The sequence below is a fragment of the Malaclemys terrapin genome, chromosome 1 (assembly GCF_027887155.1).
Source record: "Malaclemys terrapin pileata isolate rMalTer1 chromosome 1, rMalTer1.hap1, whole genome shotgun sequence".
NCBI lineage: Eukaryota > Metazoa > Chordata > Testudines > Emydidae > Malaclemys > Malaclemys terrapin.
The window spans coordinates 101,993,636-102,011,335 of record NC_071505.1 but is presented as its reverse complement, the minus strand read 5'-3'; the positions used below and the strand labels follow the sequence as shown (position 1 = coordinate 102,011,335).

General features: G+C 46.6%; 1 protein-coding gene across 2 annotated transcripts in view; it reads right to left on the bottom strand.

The window, feature by feature from the left end:
- HIPK2 (homeodomain interacting protein kinase 2) overlaps positions 1-17,700 on the bottom strand; it is a 190,851-nt gene that overhangs the window by 123,674 nt on the left and 49,477 nt on the right. For both annotated transcript variants that reach the window (XM_054033549.1, XM_054033559.1), the window contains exon 2: positions 11,322-12,417. In XM_054033549.1, the coding sequence (XP_053889524.1) occupies positions 11,322-12,417 (1,096 nt within the window). The remainder of the gene's footprint in view (positions 1-11,321; positions 12,418-17,700) is intronic.

The window sequence follows — 17,700 nt, the reverse complement described above, 5'->3', positions numbered from 1 at the left end:
ACAGCCAGGCTTGAAGAGAAAGCTTAGGGTGAGGTCTAGGTTTTGTTATTCTCAATAAAACCAAATCCCAGGAAGAGGGTAAATTTAGAATATGCAGAGTGCATAACCTCTGTTCAGAGCAGGGTGGGAGCTCCACTGGCTTTTCATCCCCATTCTGTGGTCATTTAGATAAAATGGAACCTGGTTTAGAACCACTCCTGCTTTGGTTTTGCAAAACCAAAGCCATACTGGCTTGGCCATCAAGAGCTCTGAGAAAGCCAAAAGCTTTCAAGCTGGAACCTCAATTTCCCTCCCAACTTTGGTGGTTTAGATAAAATGGAACCAAGATTCAGCTAACCCTGGTATTGGTTTTGCAAAACTTCCTCAACTTAGCTTTTGTTCTGCAAAAGCAAATCCAAACTCCAGCCTCCTTGGTACATGTCTGGTATAGATGCAGAATTGTTTTAAATGGGATATTTGTTTCCTCTCCACCCCACAAGTCTTCTAAAATGTACTCGCCGTTCTGCAACACTGTGGCACCCAAAAGTCACCTGGAATTTTTGTATCCCTGAAATGGGAGGAGAAATTAAATAGACCAGACTTTACCAACTGCGAAGAGGAACTCCAGTCTTGCACTGCCCCTTATAAAATCCAGTATTAGTCTGTATCGTCTCTGCTACACACTATAGTCCAAGGTACTTTTATATCATAGCCAACCCACTGGGATGGAGACAAGGGAGTGTGAGAGACCAGTATGGAAAGATGAGGGGACCATTCATGTCAATACAGATGGGAAAGGAAGATGTCTACAGTCCTGTATCTAGGAACACATCTGCATGCCAGTGTGTCCATCAGGTTGCAATAAGATGCTGGTAAAGCGGATTATGGAAATGCTTTTCATGGAAGAACTTAGACTGACCTTCACTTCATACTCACAAGTTCAACAAAAATTAAAAAGTCCAGGCTGTTCTGCTCTTAAAAGCAGGAAAGCAGGCTGGGCCGGCTCTGAAATGAGCCAATGGAGCTAGCCAACGGGTGCAGAACGCATGGCCTTCCTAATCCCTTCAGAGCAGGATAAATGGCTCTTCAGGTATCTCACTTTTTAAAACAAGGATCTGAAAATAAAGGCTCACAAAGAAAATTCAGTGATGCAGCAGTGAGAGGGGCAGCTTAGTGGAGGAGGAGGAAGTGCCCTGTAGGTAGTGAGTTTGTGCACTTTGCATTCAGTTCAGGGAGGCTTTGTGACCTTTGATTACCAGTGATGCGCTTGTGGTTTCATTCTAGTCGAGAGAGGGAACATCCTCTCAAAACCATCAGGTAATCTTGCACAATTGACGGTCTGGACCTCAAAGACACACAGGACAGGCAAAGCAGAGAAGGACTGAAGCGCACTGGGAGAGAGCTATTGGATCCCACCGCTGGAAGAACAGAAGGTGCATCAGATCTAAATTTGAAGTATTTTTGGAGAGAAGTGTCGGGGCCCAGAATTGCGGAAGATTTTGCAAGTTAAATGCATTAGCTTTGCCATTTGAGGAGATTAGAGGAGCACAAGGTGTGGCAGGACAGGAATAAGGGGCTTTGACAGAGCTAAGGGTCAGGAAATACTATGTCCAGTTCTCACCATCACAAATACCGATGTTTACCTAGCTAATCTAACAAATTCAGGCAAAAGAAACTTGTAAAATAGCCAGAAAGCCATTTACTCACTAAAATAGTCTAGAAATTTATCAGCCAATAAGTGTGTAGTATCATATTGCTAGTATTTCCAGACACGGCAGGAAAGCTTTGCACACAATATCTATACATTTCCCTACAGCATAGTGGCAACAATGAAACCATCTTTCCAAGCTGCTCACAAATATTATTCTCAACAGCCTGAATATTTCAATATTTCCCACGTACCTCCAACATAAGCATCCAAAGCCCCGGCCACTTACACTACACTCCAAATACTTTTCAAACCAAGCATTCCGGTTATTTTTATTTGTTTATAGGGCAGAGGTGATAATCATAATCTTACATTTGTAGTATTCTGCCTCCTAAATTATTGCAAAGCATGTTACGCGTTATATATATATATATACTTCATAAAGTGATTATTTCCCCTACAAGTGAAATATAGCAACCTCTGCAGTGAAACATAGCAGCTGTTTTAGCAAGGCCCAGCAATACCATTTGGCAGACAAGAAATGGAGAAGAACATATCCAGTTGAAACTGCAGGGGAATTTAGGCATACAGAATGTAATTCCCCAAGCTGGAATTTGACTGGAGTGAACATCCCTATTCATAAGAAAAGTAACGTGGGACATTTAATGACTGCCTGGAATCAAGACCTCAGTTTTATGTGTAATCCGAAAGATTGCACTTCTACGAGTACAGTGACCCCTAACACCAATGAGTCAGTGCTGACTCAGATGGAGCAGTGATACCTACTGAACCATGGCCACCACTCTCCACAAAATTTAGGTTTTCCTAGAAAGTACCCTGTTTATAGATTATCAATCCAGGAGGGACTGTGGTGATTAGCTAGTCTGACTTCTTGCACAACATAGGCCAGGGGGCTTCCCTGAACTAATTCCTGTTTGAGCTAGAGCAGATCTTTTAGAAAACCATCAGATCCTGATTTTAAAATGTCCAGTGATGGAGGATCCACCACATCCTTTGAAAAGTTGTTCCAATGATCAATGACCCTCACTGCTAAAAATTTGCACCTTATTTCTAGTCTGAATTTGGCTAGCTTCAGCTTTCAGCCATTGGGTCTTGTTATACCTTTGTCAGCTAGACTACAAAGCTTTCTCTAGTCATATTTCTGTTCCCAGCATAGGTACTTATGGACTATGATCAAGTCACCACTTAACCTTCTCTTTGAAGGTTCATTGGTCAGACCCAAACCTCCTTATCTTCTGATACTTGACAAGAACAGAGCCCCTGGTTATTGGGCTGCAAGTTAGGAACCATTTCTATTAGAAAGTTAAAGTGGCACCCAGCCACATCCACGGGTGTCATTTTATCTACCATTTAGGCGTCAGGCAGGGTAGGAGTGATATAGGATGCATATTGGTTTGATTGAAACTGGCATGATTTATATCTCAGTGAAGAAGTGGAGGAGAAAAAAGGCTTCTCCTCACCACACCGTACTCCCCTTTTCACCGACATCTCTGACCACAACACTGACAAAATCTCTGCTTGGGGTGAAAAGGCTAATGTAAAAGGCTGACAACTAAATTAGAACTAAGTGGGATTGTCCCTGAATGGCTGATCAATGATTTAGAAAAAAAAAGTATGCAAGTGTAATTGCTCCTTGGCGATGAAACCATCAGGTGTCTGGGCTTATACTGATGAACTGGTAGTGTTAGCAGCTTGGATACAGCTTCCCGCACACAGGCTGGGGGTGGGAAAGACAGGGGACATCTTGCCTCTGGTTTCTTCCTTTCTTTCTTTCAGAAGCAGCCATAACCAAATATTTAAACCCAACCCTTAAGATTTGAAAGAGCAACCAAGACAGGAACCCTCACTTTTCATTCAAGATCTGAGTTTGTTCCCAGTAAAGGTCGTTCTGCCAGTGTCTTCACTTGGAGCAAGCTGAGGGGTGTCAGTGACACTGGGGCTTTCCTATTGCTTAAATGTGAGTCAATACATAGGCAAGATGACTTCCCAGCATTCACACTTTCACCCTGACACTGTCAGGTGGGCTCCCTCCGCATTACTGTGAGCGAAATGCAGATTTGGGACAGCAAGGGCTAGAGAGAGCTGCATTCCTAGAGGCTGCACTCCGGCACCTTTATACCGCTGGGATGACAGAAAAGGAGAGAAATCACTGAGGGGTGCCACAACAGCCCCACACGTAGCAGGTACTCTAGCTATGGATAAACTAGGCAGCTGCCTAGGGCGGCAGATTTCTGGGAGAAGCAGCTTTTGAGGCTTGTCTACACAGCACTGCAGACCAGTCTACAGCGGTGTGAATTATAGAGCACTATGAACTATTGTGGTGAGCATAACAGCCCCGTGTAGACCCTGCTGGCACAAACTAACGGTTCCCGCTGATGTAGCCCTGTTTCAAACTCTATGTTAGCGCGCACTAGGTCCCTTTTAGCTCATACCGGCAGGGGCTACATGGGGCAGTTAGAGAGTCACACATTAGAGCACTCTGCAGTTCACACCCACGTAGACCGGTCTGCAGCGCCATGCAGACAAGAAGATAGGAGGAGGGCGGCATACTGAAGTTTTGCCTAGAGCAGCAGATTACCTTGAACAGCTTGTGCCTACAAAGATTCCCCCTGCAGCCCATGTTGTAAGGATGTGCCAGGGGTGAGAGGAGGCAAGGCCAATATTTTACACTGCAGCCATGCCATACAGCCCATAGGGGGCCACTGAAAACAAGCCAGAGCAGCCCTGAGGTGACTTAAACTTATGCTAAGGCTAGGAAGGCCTTGGACAGGCTAACAATACCAGGAGCACAAAGGTGGTTTAATGTCACCTTTGCCCCACCCCTCCCTTTCTTGCATGTGCCACAGAAACACAGAATCAGGCCCTTAGTCTCTGGGAGTAGGGAGTGTCTTATGTTCCTGAGCAGTGACTAGGGTTGCCAACTTTCTAATTGCAAAAAAACGAACACCCTTGCCCCACCCCTCCCCTGATGCCCTCCCTTGCCCACCCCTTCTCTGAGGCCTGGCCCCCGTCCCTCCATCTCCACTCCCTCCATCACTTGCTCTCCCCCATCCTCGCTCATGTGCTCATTTTCACCAGGCTGGAGCATAGGATTGGGGTATGGGAGGGGTGAGAGTTCCGGCTGCGGGTGCAGACTCTGGTCTGGGGCCGGGGATGAGTGGTATGGGGTACAAGAGAGGGCTCGGGGGTGGGGCCGAGGAATTCAGAGTGTGGGAGGCGGCTCTGGGCTGGGGGTTGGGGTGCAGGAAGGTATGTGGGGTACGGGCTCCGGGAGGGAGTTTGGGTGCGGGAGGGGGCTTAGAGCTGGGGCAGGAGGTTGGGGTGCAGAATGGGTGTGGGGTGCAGACTCTGGGAGGGAGTTTGGGTGCGGGAGGGGGTTCTGAGCTGGGGCAGGGGGTTGGGCATGGGAGGGGGATTGGGGTGCGGGCTCTGGGCTGCGCTGACCTCAAGTGGCTCCCGGTAAGCGGTGTCATGTCCCTCTGGCTCCTAGGCAGAGGGGCGGCCAGGGGGCTCCGCATGCTGCCCCCGCCTGCAGGCACCGCCCCTGCAGCTCCCATTGGCCATGGTTCCCAGCCAATGGGAGCTGCAGAGCTGGTGCTTGGGGAGGCGCCTGCAGACAGGGGCAGCGTGCAGAGTCCCCCTGGCAGCCCCTACGCCTAGGAGCCGGAAGGACTTGCTGGCCGCTTCCTGGGAGCCACGCAGAGCTGGGCATGGAGCCTGGCTGCCCCACTGGTGCTGCGGCCAACAGGATTGTTAGCGGCCCGGTCAGTTGTGTTGACCGGTGCCAGGGTCCCTTTTCAACCAGGCATAACCAGACGCCTGTCAACACTCGCTGTGACTGTCCTTAGCTAACAGAGTCCCAAGGAACTCCCCTCAGCTGGAAAGAAAATCACAGTTATACCACAGTGAAGTGGAAAAGGGAAAAAGTAGTTAAAATGTGAGATGAGGGGGAACTTGGAGGCCCCCATCCCAGGTGATTATATATTTTCTCCCACAGAAAAGAGGAGAAAATGAGGTCCAAAGGAGGCAGTGTAACACACAAATCAGAAACAAGGAGTCCGGTGGCACCTTAAAGGCTAACAGATATATTTGAAGAAGTGGGTTTTTTACCCACGAAAGCTTATGCCCAATTAAATCTGTTAGTCTTTAAGGTGCCACCGGACTCCTTGTTGTTTTTGTGGATACAGACTAACACGGCTACCCCCGATACTTGACACAAATCAGAAACGTTACAGCCATATGGCCTGATTTTCAAAGGTCATGAGCATCAGGCAGCAACCACTGACTTCAGTCAGAGCTATTGTTGCTGAAGATCGGGCCAGTAAGGGCCAGACTTTGGGATGTGCTAAACTGGTTTTAAAAAGCTCGTCTTTTCATCCCCCTGATCCTGGTGCAGGTCTACAGAGTTCAGTTCCCCTGTGCTGTGCTACAGTAGCCTGAAGGGGCCAAAAAAACAGCTGAGTATCAGAGTAGCCCAGGGGCTTCCTGGCCGCACCTGCTCTCCTCCAGCCATGCCCCTTTTCCACGGCTACACCTGCAACAGGGAGAGAGAATGATGTAAGAACCCCTGTGTCAGCTCTACACCATCAGATGATCACTCTCACACTGGGGTGTTCGTCCCTGGACTGCTTATACTGTCTTTAGGGCCCAATTATACCTACTAGGTCATTGAGTCCTTCCTGCCACTTCAGGAGTGCCCTCTGCAGTCTATTCTCTAGTGCTTTGTCTAGTCTGGTTTTAAATGTTTCAGGCAAGGGGACTTCTGTCACTTCCCTGGAAAGACTATTCTTAGTCTAATGGGTTTTTCTGTTTTCTTGACACAACTTACATTTCCCAATTCTTAATTCATAGAGTTTAAGGCCAGAAGGCACCACCAGATCATCTAGTGTGACCTCCTGTATATCAGGCCACCACACCACCCAGCACCCGCTCACTAAACCCAACAACCAAAATGAGACCAAAGTATCACAGCCCACAGGAGACTAGATTAATGTGTGCTGCAGGCAGAGAATAGGGTTGCCAACTTTCTAATCGCACAAAACCGAACACTCCTTTCCCACTTCCTGCCCTGCCCCTGCCTCACACCTTCTCCGAGGCCCCTCCCCCTGCTCGCTCCATCTCCCCTCCCACCCTCACTTTCACAGGGATGGGGCAGAGGGTTGGGGTGCAGGAGGGTGTGAGAGCTCCTGCTGGGGGTGCCGGCTCTGGTGTGGGGCCAGGGATGCGGGGTTTGGAGTGCAGGAGAGGGCTCAGAGCTGGGGTAGGGGCTTGGGGTGTGTATGGGCATGTGTGATTCAGGAGGAAGTTTGGGTGCGGGAGGGGACTGCAGGTTGATAGTGCTTACCAAGCTCCCAGGAAGTGGCCACTAGGTCCCTGCGGCCCTTAGGCACATGGGCGGCCAGGGAGGCTCCGTGCGCTGCCCTCGCGCTCACAGGCAGCCGCTTCGGGGAACTGTGTGGAGCTAGGGCAGGCAGGGAGCCTGCCTTAGCCCCGGGCCCCCGCTGTGCCACCGACTGGATTTTTAACGGCCCGGTCGGCAGTGCCGACCAGAACCGCCAGGGTTCCTTTTCGACCGGGCATTCCAGTCGAAAATCGGACACCTGGCAACCTTAGCAGAGAATAGGGGGAACCAAGATGCACCAATGTTCAAGGCCCTCACAATGGCAGGGAAATGATTAAGTGAGAGATACCCAGAAAATCTTGGCAAGAGACACACACCCACATGCTGCAGAGGAAGGCGGAAAACCCCTGAGGTCACTGCCAATCTGTCCTGGGGGAGAATTCCTTTCCTATAGTGAACAGTTAGGCCCTGAGCATGTGAGCAAGAACCAGCCAGCCAAGCACCTGTCATACCATCACTTCTTTATAGCCCTCGCAAGAAAATCAAGCATAAATTAAATGGATTTATTATTCAAGATGTTTACCCCAGCATGAAAATGCCTCTCTTTGGAGCAGGCCTTTATTTTCTGCTATTCCCCACCCCCATAAGAAAATAAGGAAGAAGAATATGAATTTTGCCCATTATTTGAATTTACCTTCATCAGCAGCCCCCTGCCGATGTAATTCATCCCAACTACTTTTTTTTGATGAACTACTGTCCTTTCCCCCTCACATCAGGAATGGAAAGCTGGAGAGGAATTAGTTGAGTAGGAATTATTATCTAACAAGTTGCAGCTTCAGTCTGGGCAGGAATAAAATTTCAAAGCATAATAAGAGAATGTTATTAAGCTTTTTCTTCCCCTGAGACTGTCACAAAAACACTTTGTGACTGTCACTGAGAACTAACCATTTTTTGCTTTCATTTCTGTTTTCTATCTCACATTTCATTACAGCTGTCCCTTCTGTCTTTCAGCTCGGGACCTGGGCCTCCAATGCAGATAACTCGACAACAAAATGCCCGTATTATCATTATATTTTTTCTTCTTCCACCCAGCAAGGTAATTGCAACCCTAAAAGCTTTTGCATATTTATAGCAGAAACATGTCTCCCCTGGAAGATGGGACTGTCATCAGGTGGAATATTTCATTCAGTAAGCCTCTTCTGAGGTATAAACTGGCTTTTTTTCTCTTTTTTTTGGCCTCCTTCAGAGGAAAGGACAAACAGATAAAAATCAGCTGCTGCAGTGCTACAGCTGTCAAAATTCCTGTTACTGTGAAAATTAACTCTTCCCCACCTCCCAGCTCTGCTGGGCTTTGCCTGTAATGTCTGAAAGCTACGTTATTTGGGGGAGAAGGGGTTTGAAAAGCCCCCTGTTGGAAAAGATGAACATCCTCTTTAGAAGTGGAGCAACTAATCTGCTTTTACATAAGAAACAGCTATTGCATCTAACCCATGAGACAGGCATTTTGATCAAATCAGTCATCAAGTTATCATTTCACGGAAGTCATCATCATTTCAAGAAGTCACCATACCACTGTTCAATGCTGTTTCAGAGACTTATGACAACAGAGACAATTCCCGAAAATGTCTAAGTGAAGCTGTCATCTGTAAGCTAATTCTCTCTCTGTATATAACAGAGGTACCACAGTTGTAAAGCCTTGGAGTGCTCTGGGTCTAAGCGGCTGGGACAATAGGAAGGTTCTTGAGAGAGAATATTTGCACAGGGAGGTTTGCTTTCTTGAGTTAAGACATACTCCAATGATGAAATTCACCCCAATGGGGCTGCACAAATAATACCTAACTCTTATGTAGCACTTTTCATCAGTATATCTCACAGCACTTCATAATCTTTAGCAATCTTTATCCTCCTAACCCCCTTGTCAGGTAGGGAAATACTATTATCCTATATTTTTACAGATGGGGAACTTAGGGACGAAAAGGCTAAAGGGCAAACAGGCAGTCTGCAGTCTGTTCTGGAATAGGGAATTGAATCCAGGTCTCCCAAGTGCGAGGCTAGTGCCCTAACCCTCTTCCCTCTCTATGCACAAGGATTAGGTACTACGAAAGCCCTATATTACAGACTTAAGTAGAACTTAAATGGTGCATATGCCTTTTGTGTGCCCTCTGCACAATTCTGAATTTCACCCTAAGACAGCACCTGCCTGTGGTTAAAGGGTTAAAAAGAACAATTAATGGAGATCAATAAACCTTAGCCAGGATGCCAGTCTCAACTCCACCCAGAAATATAGACAATACTCATTCATCCTTCTTACTGGCTGTGACAGTATCCAGGGTACAATCTGGACAGATGAACTGCTGTGTCCCCTCAATTCTCCAGCCTGCGGTTCAAGAGAGAGAAAGTCTGTGTGGACGAGAACTTCCAACAGTTTCTTTTCCTCTTAACCGCGTGATAGTCCATTTGATTTTGTCGACACCTGACTGAGGCATCAGTTTGCCTTTTGTCTTTGAGGAACTGGTTTGTGCCTGCTTTTCTAAAATTGGAACATCTCAGTAATGTTATATAGTAGAATTTTATAACTTTACATACAATGTTGCCACAAATATTTTATCAGGACAATAATGATCAGCAAATTATGAGTTTTCAAATGATACCTCACAAGGCATACTCTGTACAAAATTCATCATAGTCTTGTAAAAGTGGTGAACATAAGAGTACAGACTGTCACACTGAGTAAATTTCAAACACTGAAAATAAATTACCATTAAAACAAAGTTATATACTAAAATGTGTTCCGGTATGGCCTGATCCACAGCCTACTGCAGTCAATGAGACTCTGACTGTGGACTCCAATGGGGTTTGCATGGGGCCCACAGCCTGGAAAACTACTATTTCAAGGCAACTGTTGGATTTGGACAACTTCTTTATATGGTTGCACATCATTTTTATAAAGTACAGTAACTCCTCACTTAACGTTGTAGTTATGTTCCTGAAAAATGCAACTTTAAGTGAAACAATGTTAAACGAATCTAATTTTCCCATAAGATTTAATGTAAATGCAGGGGGTTAGGTTCCAAGGAAATATTTTTGGGGCAGACAAAAGGCATTATATACAGTACTGTACAGTGGTGGGGAGGTGCCCCTGGCTTACCCCTGGGGCTCAGGACTGGGGGTGCAGGGTCTGGTAGGGAGTTAGGGTGCAGGAGGGCACTCAGGGTGGGGGTGCGGGAGGAGGCTCAGGGCTGGGGCAGGCAGGAGGTGCAGAGCACTTACCTGGGGCAGCTCCTGTTTGGTGCAGGGGGTGTGCAAGTGGCTCTGCGCAGTGCGGCACCGCCCCCATGGCCGCGATTCTGGGAGCTGCCCCCTCCCCACCCGGCAGGCAGAGCCACTCAGAATGCAGGGGCTTTAGCGCTGCTTCTCTCCGGCCGGCTTTGAAGAGGAAACGCCACTTCTCTCTGGCTGCGCGGCTGCCCCTGCTCCTCCTGAGTCCTCCGGCTGGTGCTTGCAGGGCCACATTCCAAAAGGGGCTTTAGAGCTGCAGGCCAGGGCCCCTTAGCCCAGGGCCCTGCAGCCCCTAAAGCCCCTGCGTTCCGGTTGGCCCTGCCTGCCGGGGTGGGGGCAGCTTCTCCGCTCACTCACTCCCTCTCTCCCTCCCTCCCAGAAAATCCTAAGCATCGCCAAACAGGCGGGGGAAGCGCTGGGAGGGAGGGAGGAAGGGAGGGGGAGGAGGCGGAGAAGAGGAACTTGTGCAATGCTCCCTTGTAAAGTCAGCCAAACGACGTTATAAGGGAGCATTGCACAACTTTAAATGAGTATGTTCCCTAATGAAGCAGCGATGTAACTTCGAAACAATGTTAAGTGGGAGGACGGTAAGTGAGGAGTTACCGTACATCAAAAAAAAACGTTCTAAAACCAAACCGCTGTAGCTTGCATTGACTTTGCAGGGAAATGAACCAACTCAGCAACTCTGAGGATCTGGCTCGCACTGTGCAATCAGACACAGGAGTATTGGCGGTGGGGGGTGGGAGTGGGGGGGGGGGCTTTTCTAAATTATCTCGTCAGTTTTAACTGACAAACTCCTTTTTAATCAGTCAGTTTTTGAAGGTTATTTGCAAATTAACAAAGGTTTTTAATCCACATCACCCCGAGATGTTAAATTACTTTTCTTTCATTTTGACAATGAACCTACAGCTCATCATGAGAGTCCAGCCATCACAATTCAGCATTCGGTACATACACAAAAGATGGCAAGAAAAAACAGCTGACCATAGAGGTTTTTATAGAACCTTCCAGAAAAAACATCTTCCTTGACATTATTTGACACGACTCTCTTACCTGTAATATCTGGATTGAAGGTAGGTTGAACACACAGCCTTAGACACGTGGCTAGCTGAACCAAAGTCTATAACCTTGACCCTGTATGGTTGTCGGGATGGGTCTACCAACATGATGTTCTCTGGCTTGAGATCTGCATGAATCAGTCCCAAGCTTTTCAGCTTCATTAAGGCTGTTGCTACCTGCTGGAGGATTGGCCGGATGTACTTAAGGGGCAAAGGGCTGAATTTGTTTTGCTTTAGAAAATCATAGAGATTCTGCTCCAACATTTCAAAGACCAAGCAAGTGTGATTTTTGTGCTGGAAGCACTCATAGGCTCGGACAAAGTTGTAGTCATCGGCACTTTCCGTACTCAACCGGGCCAGGATGCTCACTTCAATCTGACCTTGTCGGGCATAGGAAGGATGGTTCTTAAGGATCTTGATAGCTACAATCTCGTTAGTGCCACGTTTCCAGCATTTGACCACTTGCCCAAAGGTTCCCCGGCCAAGAAATTCTAATACTTCATACGTATTGGTCATTGAACACAGCACTTCATGTTGTACCAGCTGGTAATCCCCTTCACTGTTGGAGCCACTGTTTTTGGATGTGGCAGTGGATGTGGTGGCAGTGGCTACCGTGGCCCCACTGGCATTGTTCTGAATCATTGGTGGATGCTCTTCAATTATCTGCACACTGCTTGTGTTCTCAATTTCCTCACTCTTGCGCTTAAGTCCACATTTTTGGTAGGTGTCCAGAAGGCTCACAGTGCTTCGACGCATCAGGTTGTGAGGTCCGCCCAATGCTTGCCCAGACACTGCAACGACACCGGAAGTGCTGCTGGCAGATGTCACCACGATGTGCCCCGTGCTTGCTGGAAAGATGATGGTCTGTTCGTAAGGGATACTCGGGTTGGGAATCTGGAGGGAGGCGTTGACTGCTGCTGCTGCTGCTTGAGAGGACTGCACGTTCTTGGTCTGGCTGTAGACTTTGCTATGTGTGCCGTACCCAGTCATATCCCAGTTAGAACTCGGTTCCACTTTCAGTTTCTTCACACTACAGAAGGCACTTGACTGAAGGGTGTGAGGGGAGAAAACTTGCACATGCGAGGCCATACCTGCAACATAACATTTAAAGAAACAACAGTGTCAAGATTCTTTCCCTAGCTTTTTATTCATTTCAGTTGCAATAAGGGAAAATGGGATGATGGGGAGGGAAACTTCAGCAACAGCTAGAAAATGATCAGGCTCTTACAAACCGAGAGACGTATCCATTGCAAATAAAGTGCAGTACAGTAAAACAAAGGGTCAGTACTAACTGAATCATATATACTAATAGCGACTATTAGTCTCCCTCTCTCCTTTTTTAATAACAATAACCTAAGGATTAGGTTTACCTTTTGCAACTAAACATCCTTCTGGTCCCATTATCTCCAGCAACAACTTAAGGCTTGTCTACACTTACCAAGGGATCGACATGCAGTGATCGATGCATCGGCAGTCGATTTAGCGGGTCTAGTGAAGACCCACTAAATCGACAGCAGATTGCTCTCCCATCGACTCCTGTACTCCACCTGAACGAGAAGCAAAAGGGGAGTCGACAGGAGACATAGCGTAGTGTGGACCCTGCGGTAAGCAGATCTAAGTATGTTGACTTCAGCTACGTTATTCACGTAGCTGAAGTTGCGTAACTTAGATCAATCTCCCCCTGTAGTGTAGACAAGGCCTTGGCATTGATGGAGAGATGGTGTAGTGGGGTACTGAAATAGTCTTTTACTTCTGCAGACCAAAGTTCAACCCCTGATGTATGTCATACATGACATCGTTAGGGGGGAGGAAGGGTCCTCACTCAAGTCCTCTTTCTGTATACATAAAACCACTGTACAGTTCATGTTTTCTGCTTAGTAGAAGTCCAGGATGGGAATAGGAAGAGGTATTGAAAGTCAGAATTGAGGTGTGCTGACAGAAGTTTGTGGACCCAGGACTGGAACAGCTGGTGATGTTTCAAGTCATAATTGAAGTCCCTTGCCAGAACTGTATGTGAGAATCTTGCATAATGCTTGTCAGCATTTATGGATAGTGAAAACAGATATTATGCAAAGATTAGCCTTAGCTCCTGCTATCAGTTCCCTTGGTTTCATAAATCACAATGGGCCGCATTTTTTCCATTCACATTCACAATGAGTAGTACCATAACTGGAAAGTAGATCCTGCTGAAAGTTAAAAGGACTGTTCTTGGAATAAGGTAACATTTGGCATGAGTAAGAGAGCAGCAGAATCTAGCTCTAAATTAACGCAAAATTTTTAAAAAGACATAAATCTATTTTCCTGCACTCTTTTTCTTTGAATCTAAAAATGTTAACCATCTGTAGATATTTATAAAAACAACATAACAGAACTAATTACCCAGGTACCAAAAAACAAACAAACTAAACCTTGTGGTTAGAAAGGCACAAATGTGGGAACCCCTCAGAGCCCATAGAAGGTGGAAGACTAAGTACAGAACTTCTCCCAGGTTTCTCCTCCCAGTGTGGAGACTATAGGGCTGGCAAGAAGAATTAGTGAATTGCCCAAAGCTGAGTGTGGATTTGTATTTAAGAAGCCGACACTATGAGTGAGTTAAAGCAGAAAACCATACCCCTCCTCAACCCCTTCTCATCAAGTTGCAAATCTTTGTTTTGTCATAAACCCCAAGAATGACAAGGGAGGGGAAAAAACCAATATACTGATCTTCCATCATCACTGAATTTTTAAGAGCAAACATACTTTGACTTGTTTTCAATTTAAAAGGAAAATATTTGAAGGGTGAATGTTTCACTAGCAAAAATATAACAAAATCAACACATACATAGATGACCTGAAGCATCCTCCCAGGTGAGGGGAATTGAGAGTGCACAATGCTCAGCTTTTTTTCCTCATAATTGCTGAGAGAAACCAGCTCTCTTCTAGCCCATTCCCGGGTGTGTTGCTATGTTCTAAAATCTTTTTATGTTTGTGTATATATAATCATATATATGTGCAGCTACATATATAGTTACTTCCTAGTTTCAAAGCTGATTAGCACAGAGAAAAGAACTCAGTTAAGCAAACACATGCACAAATCTTTCAGTTAATTCCCAGGAGCCAGAAACCAGGAACCTCTTATGAAATAGCTGAGGTGAGCTGAAAGTGCATTCGGTGTAATTGCATGTAAATGACCAGCACGCAGAGGTGAACGTAGGCCAGTACGGTGTACCGGTAAGAAGTGGTCGCCGGTACGGGCCAGTACACAGCTGACATTAAAGCGCTGCCATGGCAACGCTTTAACGTCGTGGCCCCTTTTGCCCCCCCAGGGCCACCAAGAGGGGGAGCAAAAGGGGCAGCTGCTCCGGGGCCCGATGATTTAAAAGGGCCTGGTGGCCGCCGCTGCCACAGCCAGAGCCCCAGGCCCTTTAAATCACCGCCAGAGCCCCGGGCGGCACAAGCTGGGCAGCGCTGAAGGGCTGGCTGGGGGAGGCTAACCCATAGCCTCGCCACTTCCACCCGAGGCCCCACCCCTTCCAGGGCCCAGAGCCAGGCCCCTGTACTGGTAAGACTTTTAAATTACTTTCACCCCTGCCAGCGTGCTGAGCACTCTACTTTGCTCCAGAATCCCTATATTCAGCCCTGCTGCCCCAAGCAGCTTTTAAAGCTAGAGCAAAGTCAAAGAAACATGTAATCAGGACAAGGGGAACACCCACCCCAACACCAAAACCTGCTGTGTAAAGCTCCTGTAACCTCTAGCGATGAAGCAGTACAGATGGCTCTCGTCTACCGATGTGACCTCTAGCTTTGATGTGATTTTCTACACTGTTTGCTGACACTTGTATAACAAAAACAACCTCCAAGGTCCCTCTTACTCAGCCTCCTGGGCTCTTTCAACCCTTCTCCCACAGCGCCTGCTTTCCTCCCTACTTTCCACAGGGTGACAATGTTGCTATGAATGACTTAGCATGTGGTACACAATGAGCTCAGAGAATGCAGCAGAATTACTCAACTTGTCATCCTGGACACCAATATCATATGTGAGGCAGAGGCAATGTTTGTTTTTCCACTAATTAAAAAGAGTCACAGTGTTCATTCTAGTACTGACCTTTCTGGGGTAGTAGGGTGGTTGGATGCATGTTTTCCCCTGGGACATGAATAATAAAGCAGAGGTAATTGGTAACATATTGTGGATCTAGTAGAGGTGTAATTTATAGCTTTATGGCTTTCACTCCAGTCTGCTTGCTCACCATCCCTAAGGTTAAAAAACCTGACGCAAAAAAGGGGAGAGAGCCATAAGAGATATCCCTAAAAATAACTTTAAATGATCTAGTCACCCCAAAATTAAAGCCAGCGATACAAAACGCATCAGCTGTAATTATCTAGGTTAGTGGTTCTCAACCTTTTCGGGCTCAGGAACCATTTGTAAACCTTGATGGCCTCTCGTAACCCAGTGAATAGCTTTAGTGCAAAAAAACATTTTGCTTACTAAATATATCTTACCCACGATAAATAATATACACATTGATGTAATAAGTACTAAATAAGTACACCATGTGTACCAGAGTGGCATCTCCTGCATCTCCTATCCCTGCAGGGCAGGCTGGGCTCAGCTCCCTGTTCCAAACGTTGCAACCTCTGGGGTCACAGCGCCACTCAGGTTTGGCCTGGTGGATCAGAGGTCACCAGGCCAAATTTATGTGAGTGGTGCTGTCACCTGCCCTGCCACATGGGGTCACAGAGCCACTCTCCAATTTGGACTTCCACCCTCCCTCATCATGATGGAGGGACAGCTGGACCAAACCTGAGCAGCACTGTGACCCCATGCACCAGGTTGCAACGCCTGAAGCAGGGAGCTGAGCCCAACCAGCCCCAGGAGACCAGAGCTGCAGGAGCCGCCACTGCAGGAGTAGTGTGGGGTGTATTCTATAAAGCCCGTGGGCCTCCCCTCCCCCAGGGCAGGACCCAACACCCCACCCCCAGGACTCCCATGCAACCCTTTGACAAATTCTGGTGAGCCAATTATGGGTCATGACCCATGGGTTCAGAAACCCTGATCTAGGTGCTACTGTAATTAATAGCCATCATTAAGGGCCAGATCCCCAGTTGGTGTAAATTGGCATATGCCAGTTTACATCCTCTGAGGATCTGTCCTGATACCAACCAGGATTAGCGGTGACTGAAAAATTGCTGATGTCAAATCACTGTATATGCCCCTTAGTGAAATAAGTTGGTGGTTTCAGTCCCGTTTCCCTGGAGACAGAGCCACATTTAAAAAATCCCTCTGCACCAGACACCCTTCTTCGTAGTCTCTACAGAGAGAACAAACACAGAATGAGCATAGAAACTGAACTACCGTGTCACCACAAGAACACGTCCCTCAGATAAAGGTTGTGGACAAAGAACAGTGGCTGCCTGCACTGTACTTGACTTCTGGCTAAATAGAGGGCTCTGAACTCTAGCATTGTCAGTCCAGGACCTTTCACTCTCCATGAGGCACAACATTCACTAGAACAGTGGCTTGAGAGACTACTGTACCCCTTTCAGGAGTCTGATTTGTCTTGCATACTCCCAAGTTTCACCTTACTTAATAACTACTTGCTTGCAAAATCAGACATAAAAATACAGAAGTGTCACAGCACACTATTACTGACAAATTGTTTACTTTCTCAGGTTTTACCATATAATTATTAAATAAATCAATTGGAATACAAATATTGTACTTACATTTCAGTATATAGTATATAGAGCAGTATGAACAAGCCATTGTATGAAATTTTAGTTTGTACTGACTTCGCTAGTGCTTTTATGTAGCTTGTTGTAAAACTAGGCAAATATCAGAGTTGCTGTACCCTCTGGAAGACCTCTGCGTACCCCCAGGGGTATGCAGACCCCTGATTGAGAACCACTGCACTAGAATAGTTTTTCTTTTAAAAGAAATATTACATCTCCCTCCGTTTGCTGAGATGATTTTTTCACAGCTGATATTTTGGGGGTACATGACATAGGAGAATGGCTTGGCTAGCTGCTCAGTGTAGTTTGTGACAAGAAATTATTGTCTGACTGACAGTCAAGGGGTGGGAAAGAGAGTAATCTTTATTGTAATGTTGTCTGCATGTCTAGTTTGAGAGAAATACAAACCCAAAATGTTTGGAGGATGCTAAAAAACTGTGGGGATGATGGTGGGTTTTTCCTTAAGATCTGTGCTCAATTATAATATTAAAAATACAAAACATGAATAGGGGCAGGCCCTTTGGTTATCTCTCTCCAGTTCCATGTTAGAGGCCTGATTATGATTCACAGTTCTAATCTCATACTAGTTCCTTAGGTCGACAAGGATGTAAAGTAAGCAACAAACCTATGCTACTATGTGATGACCCACCCCCAGTCAATCGAGA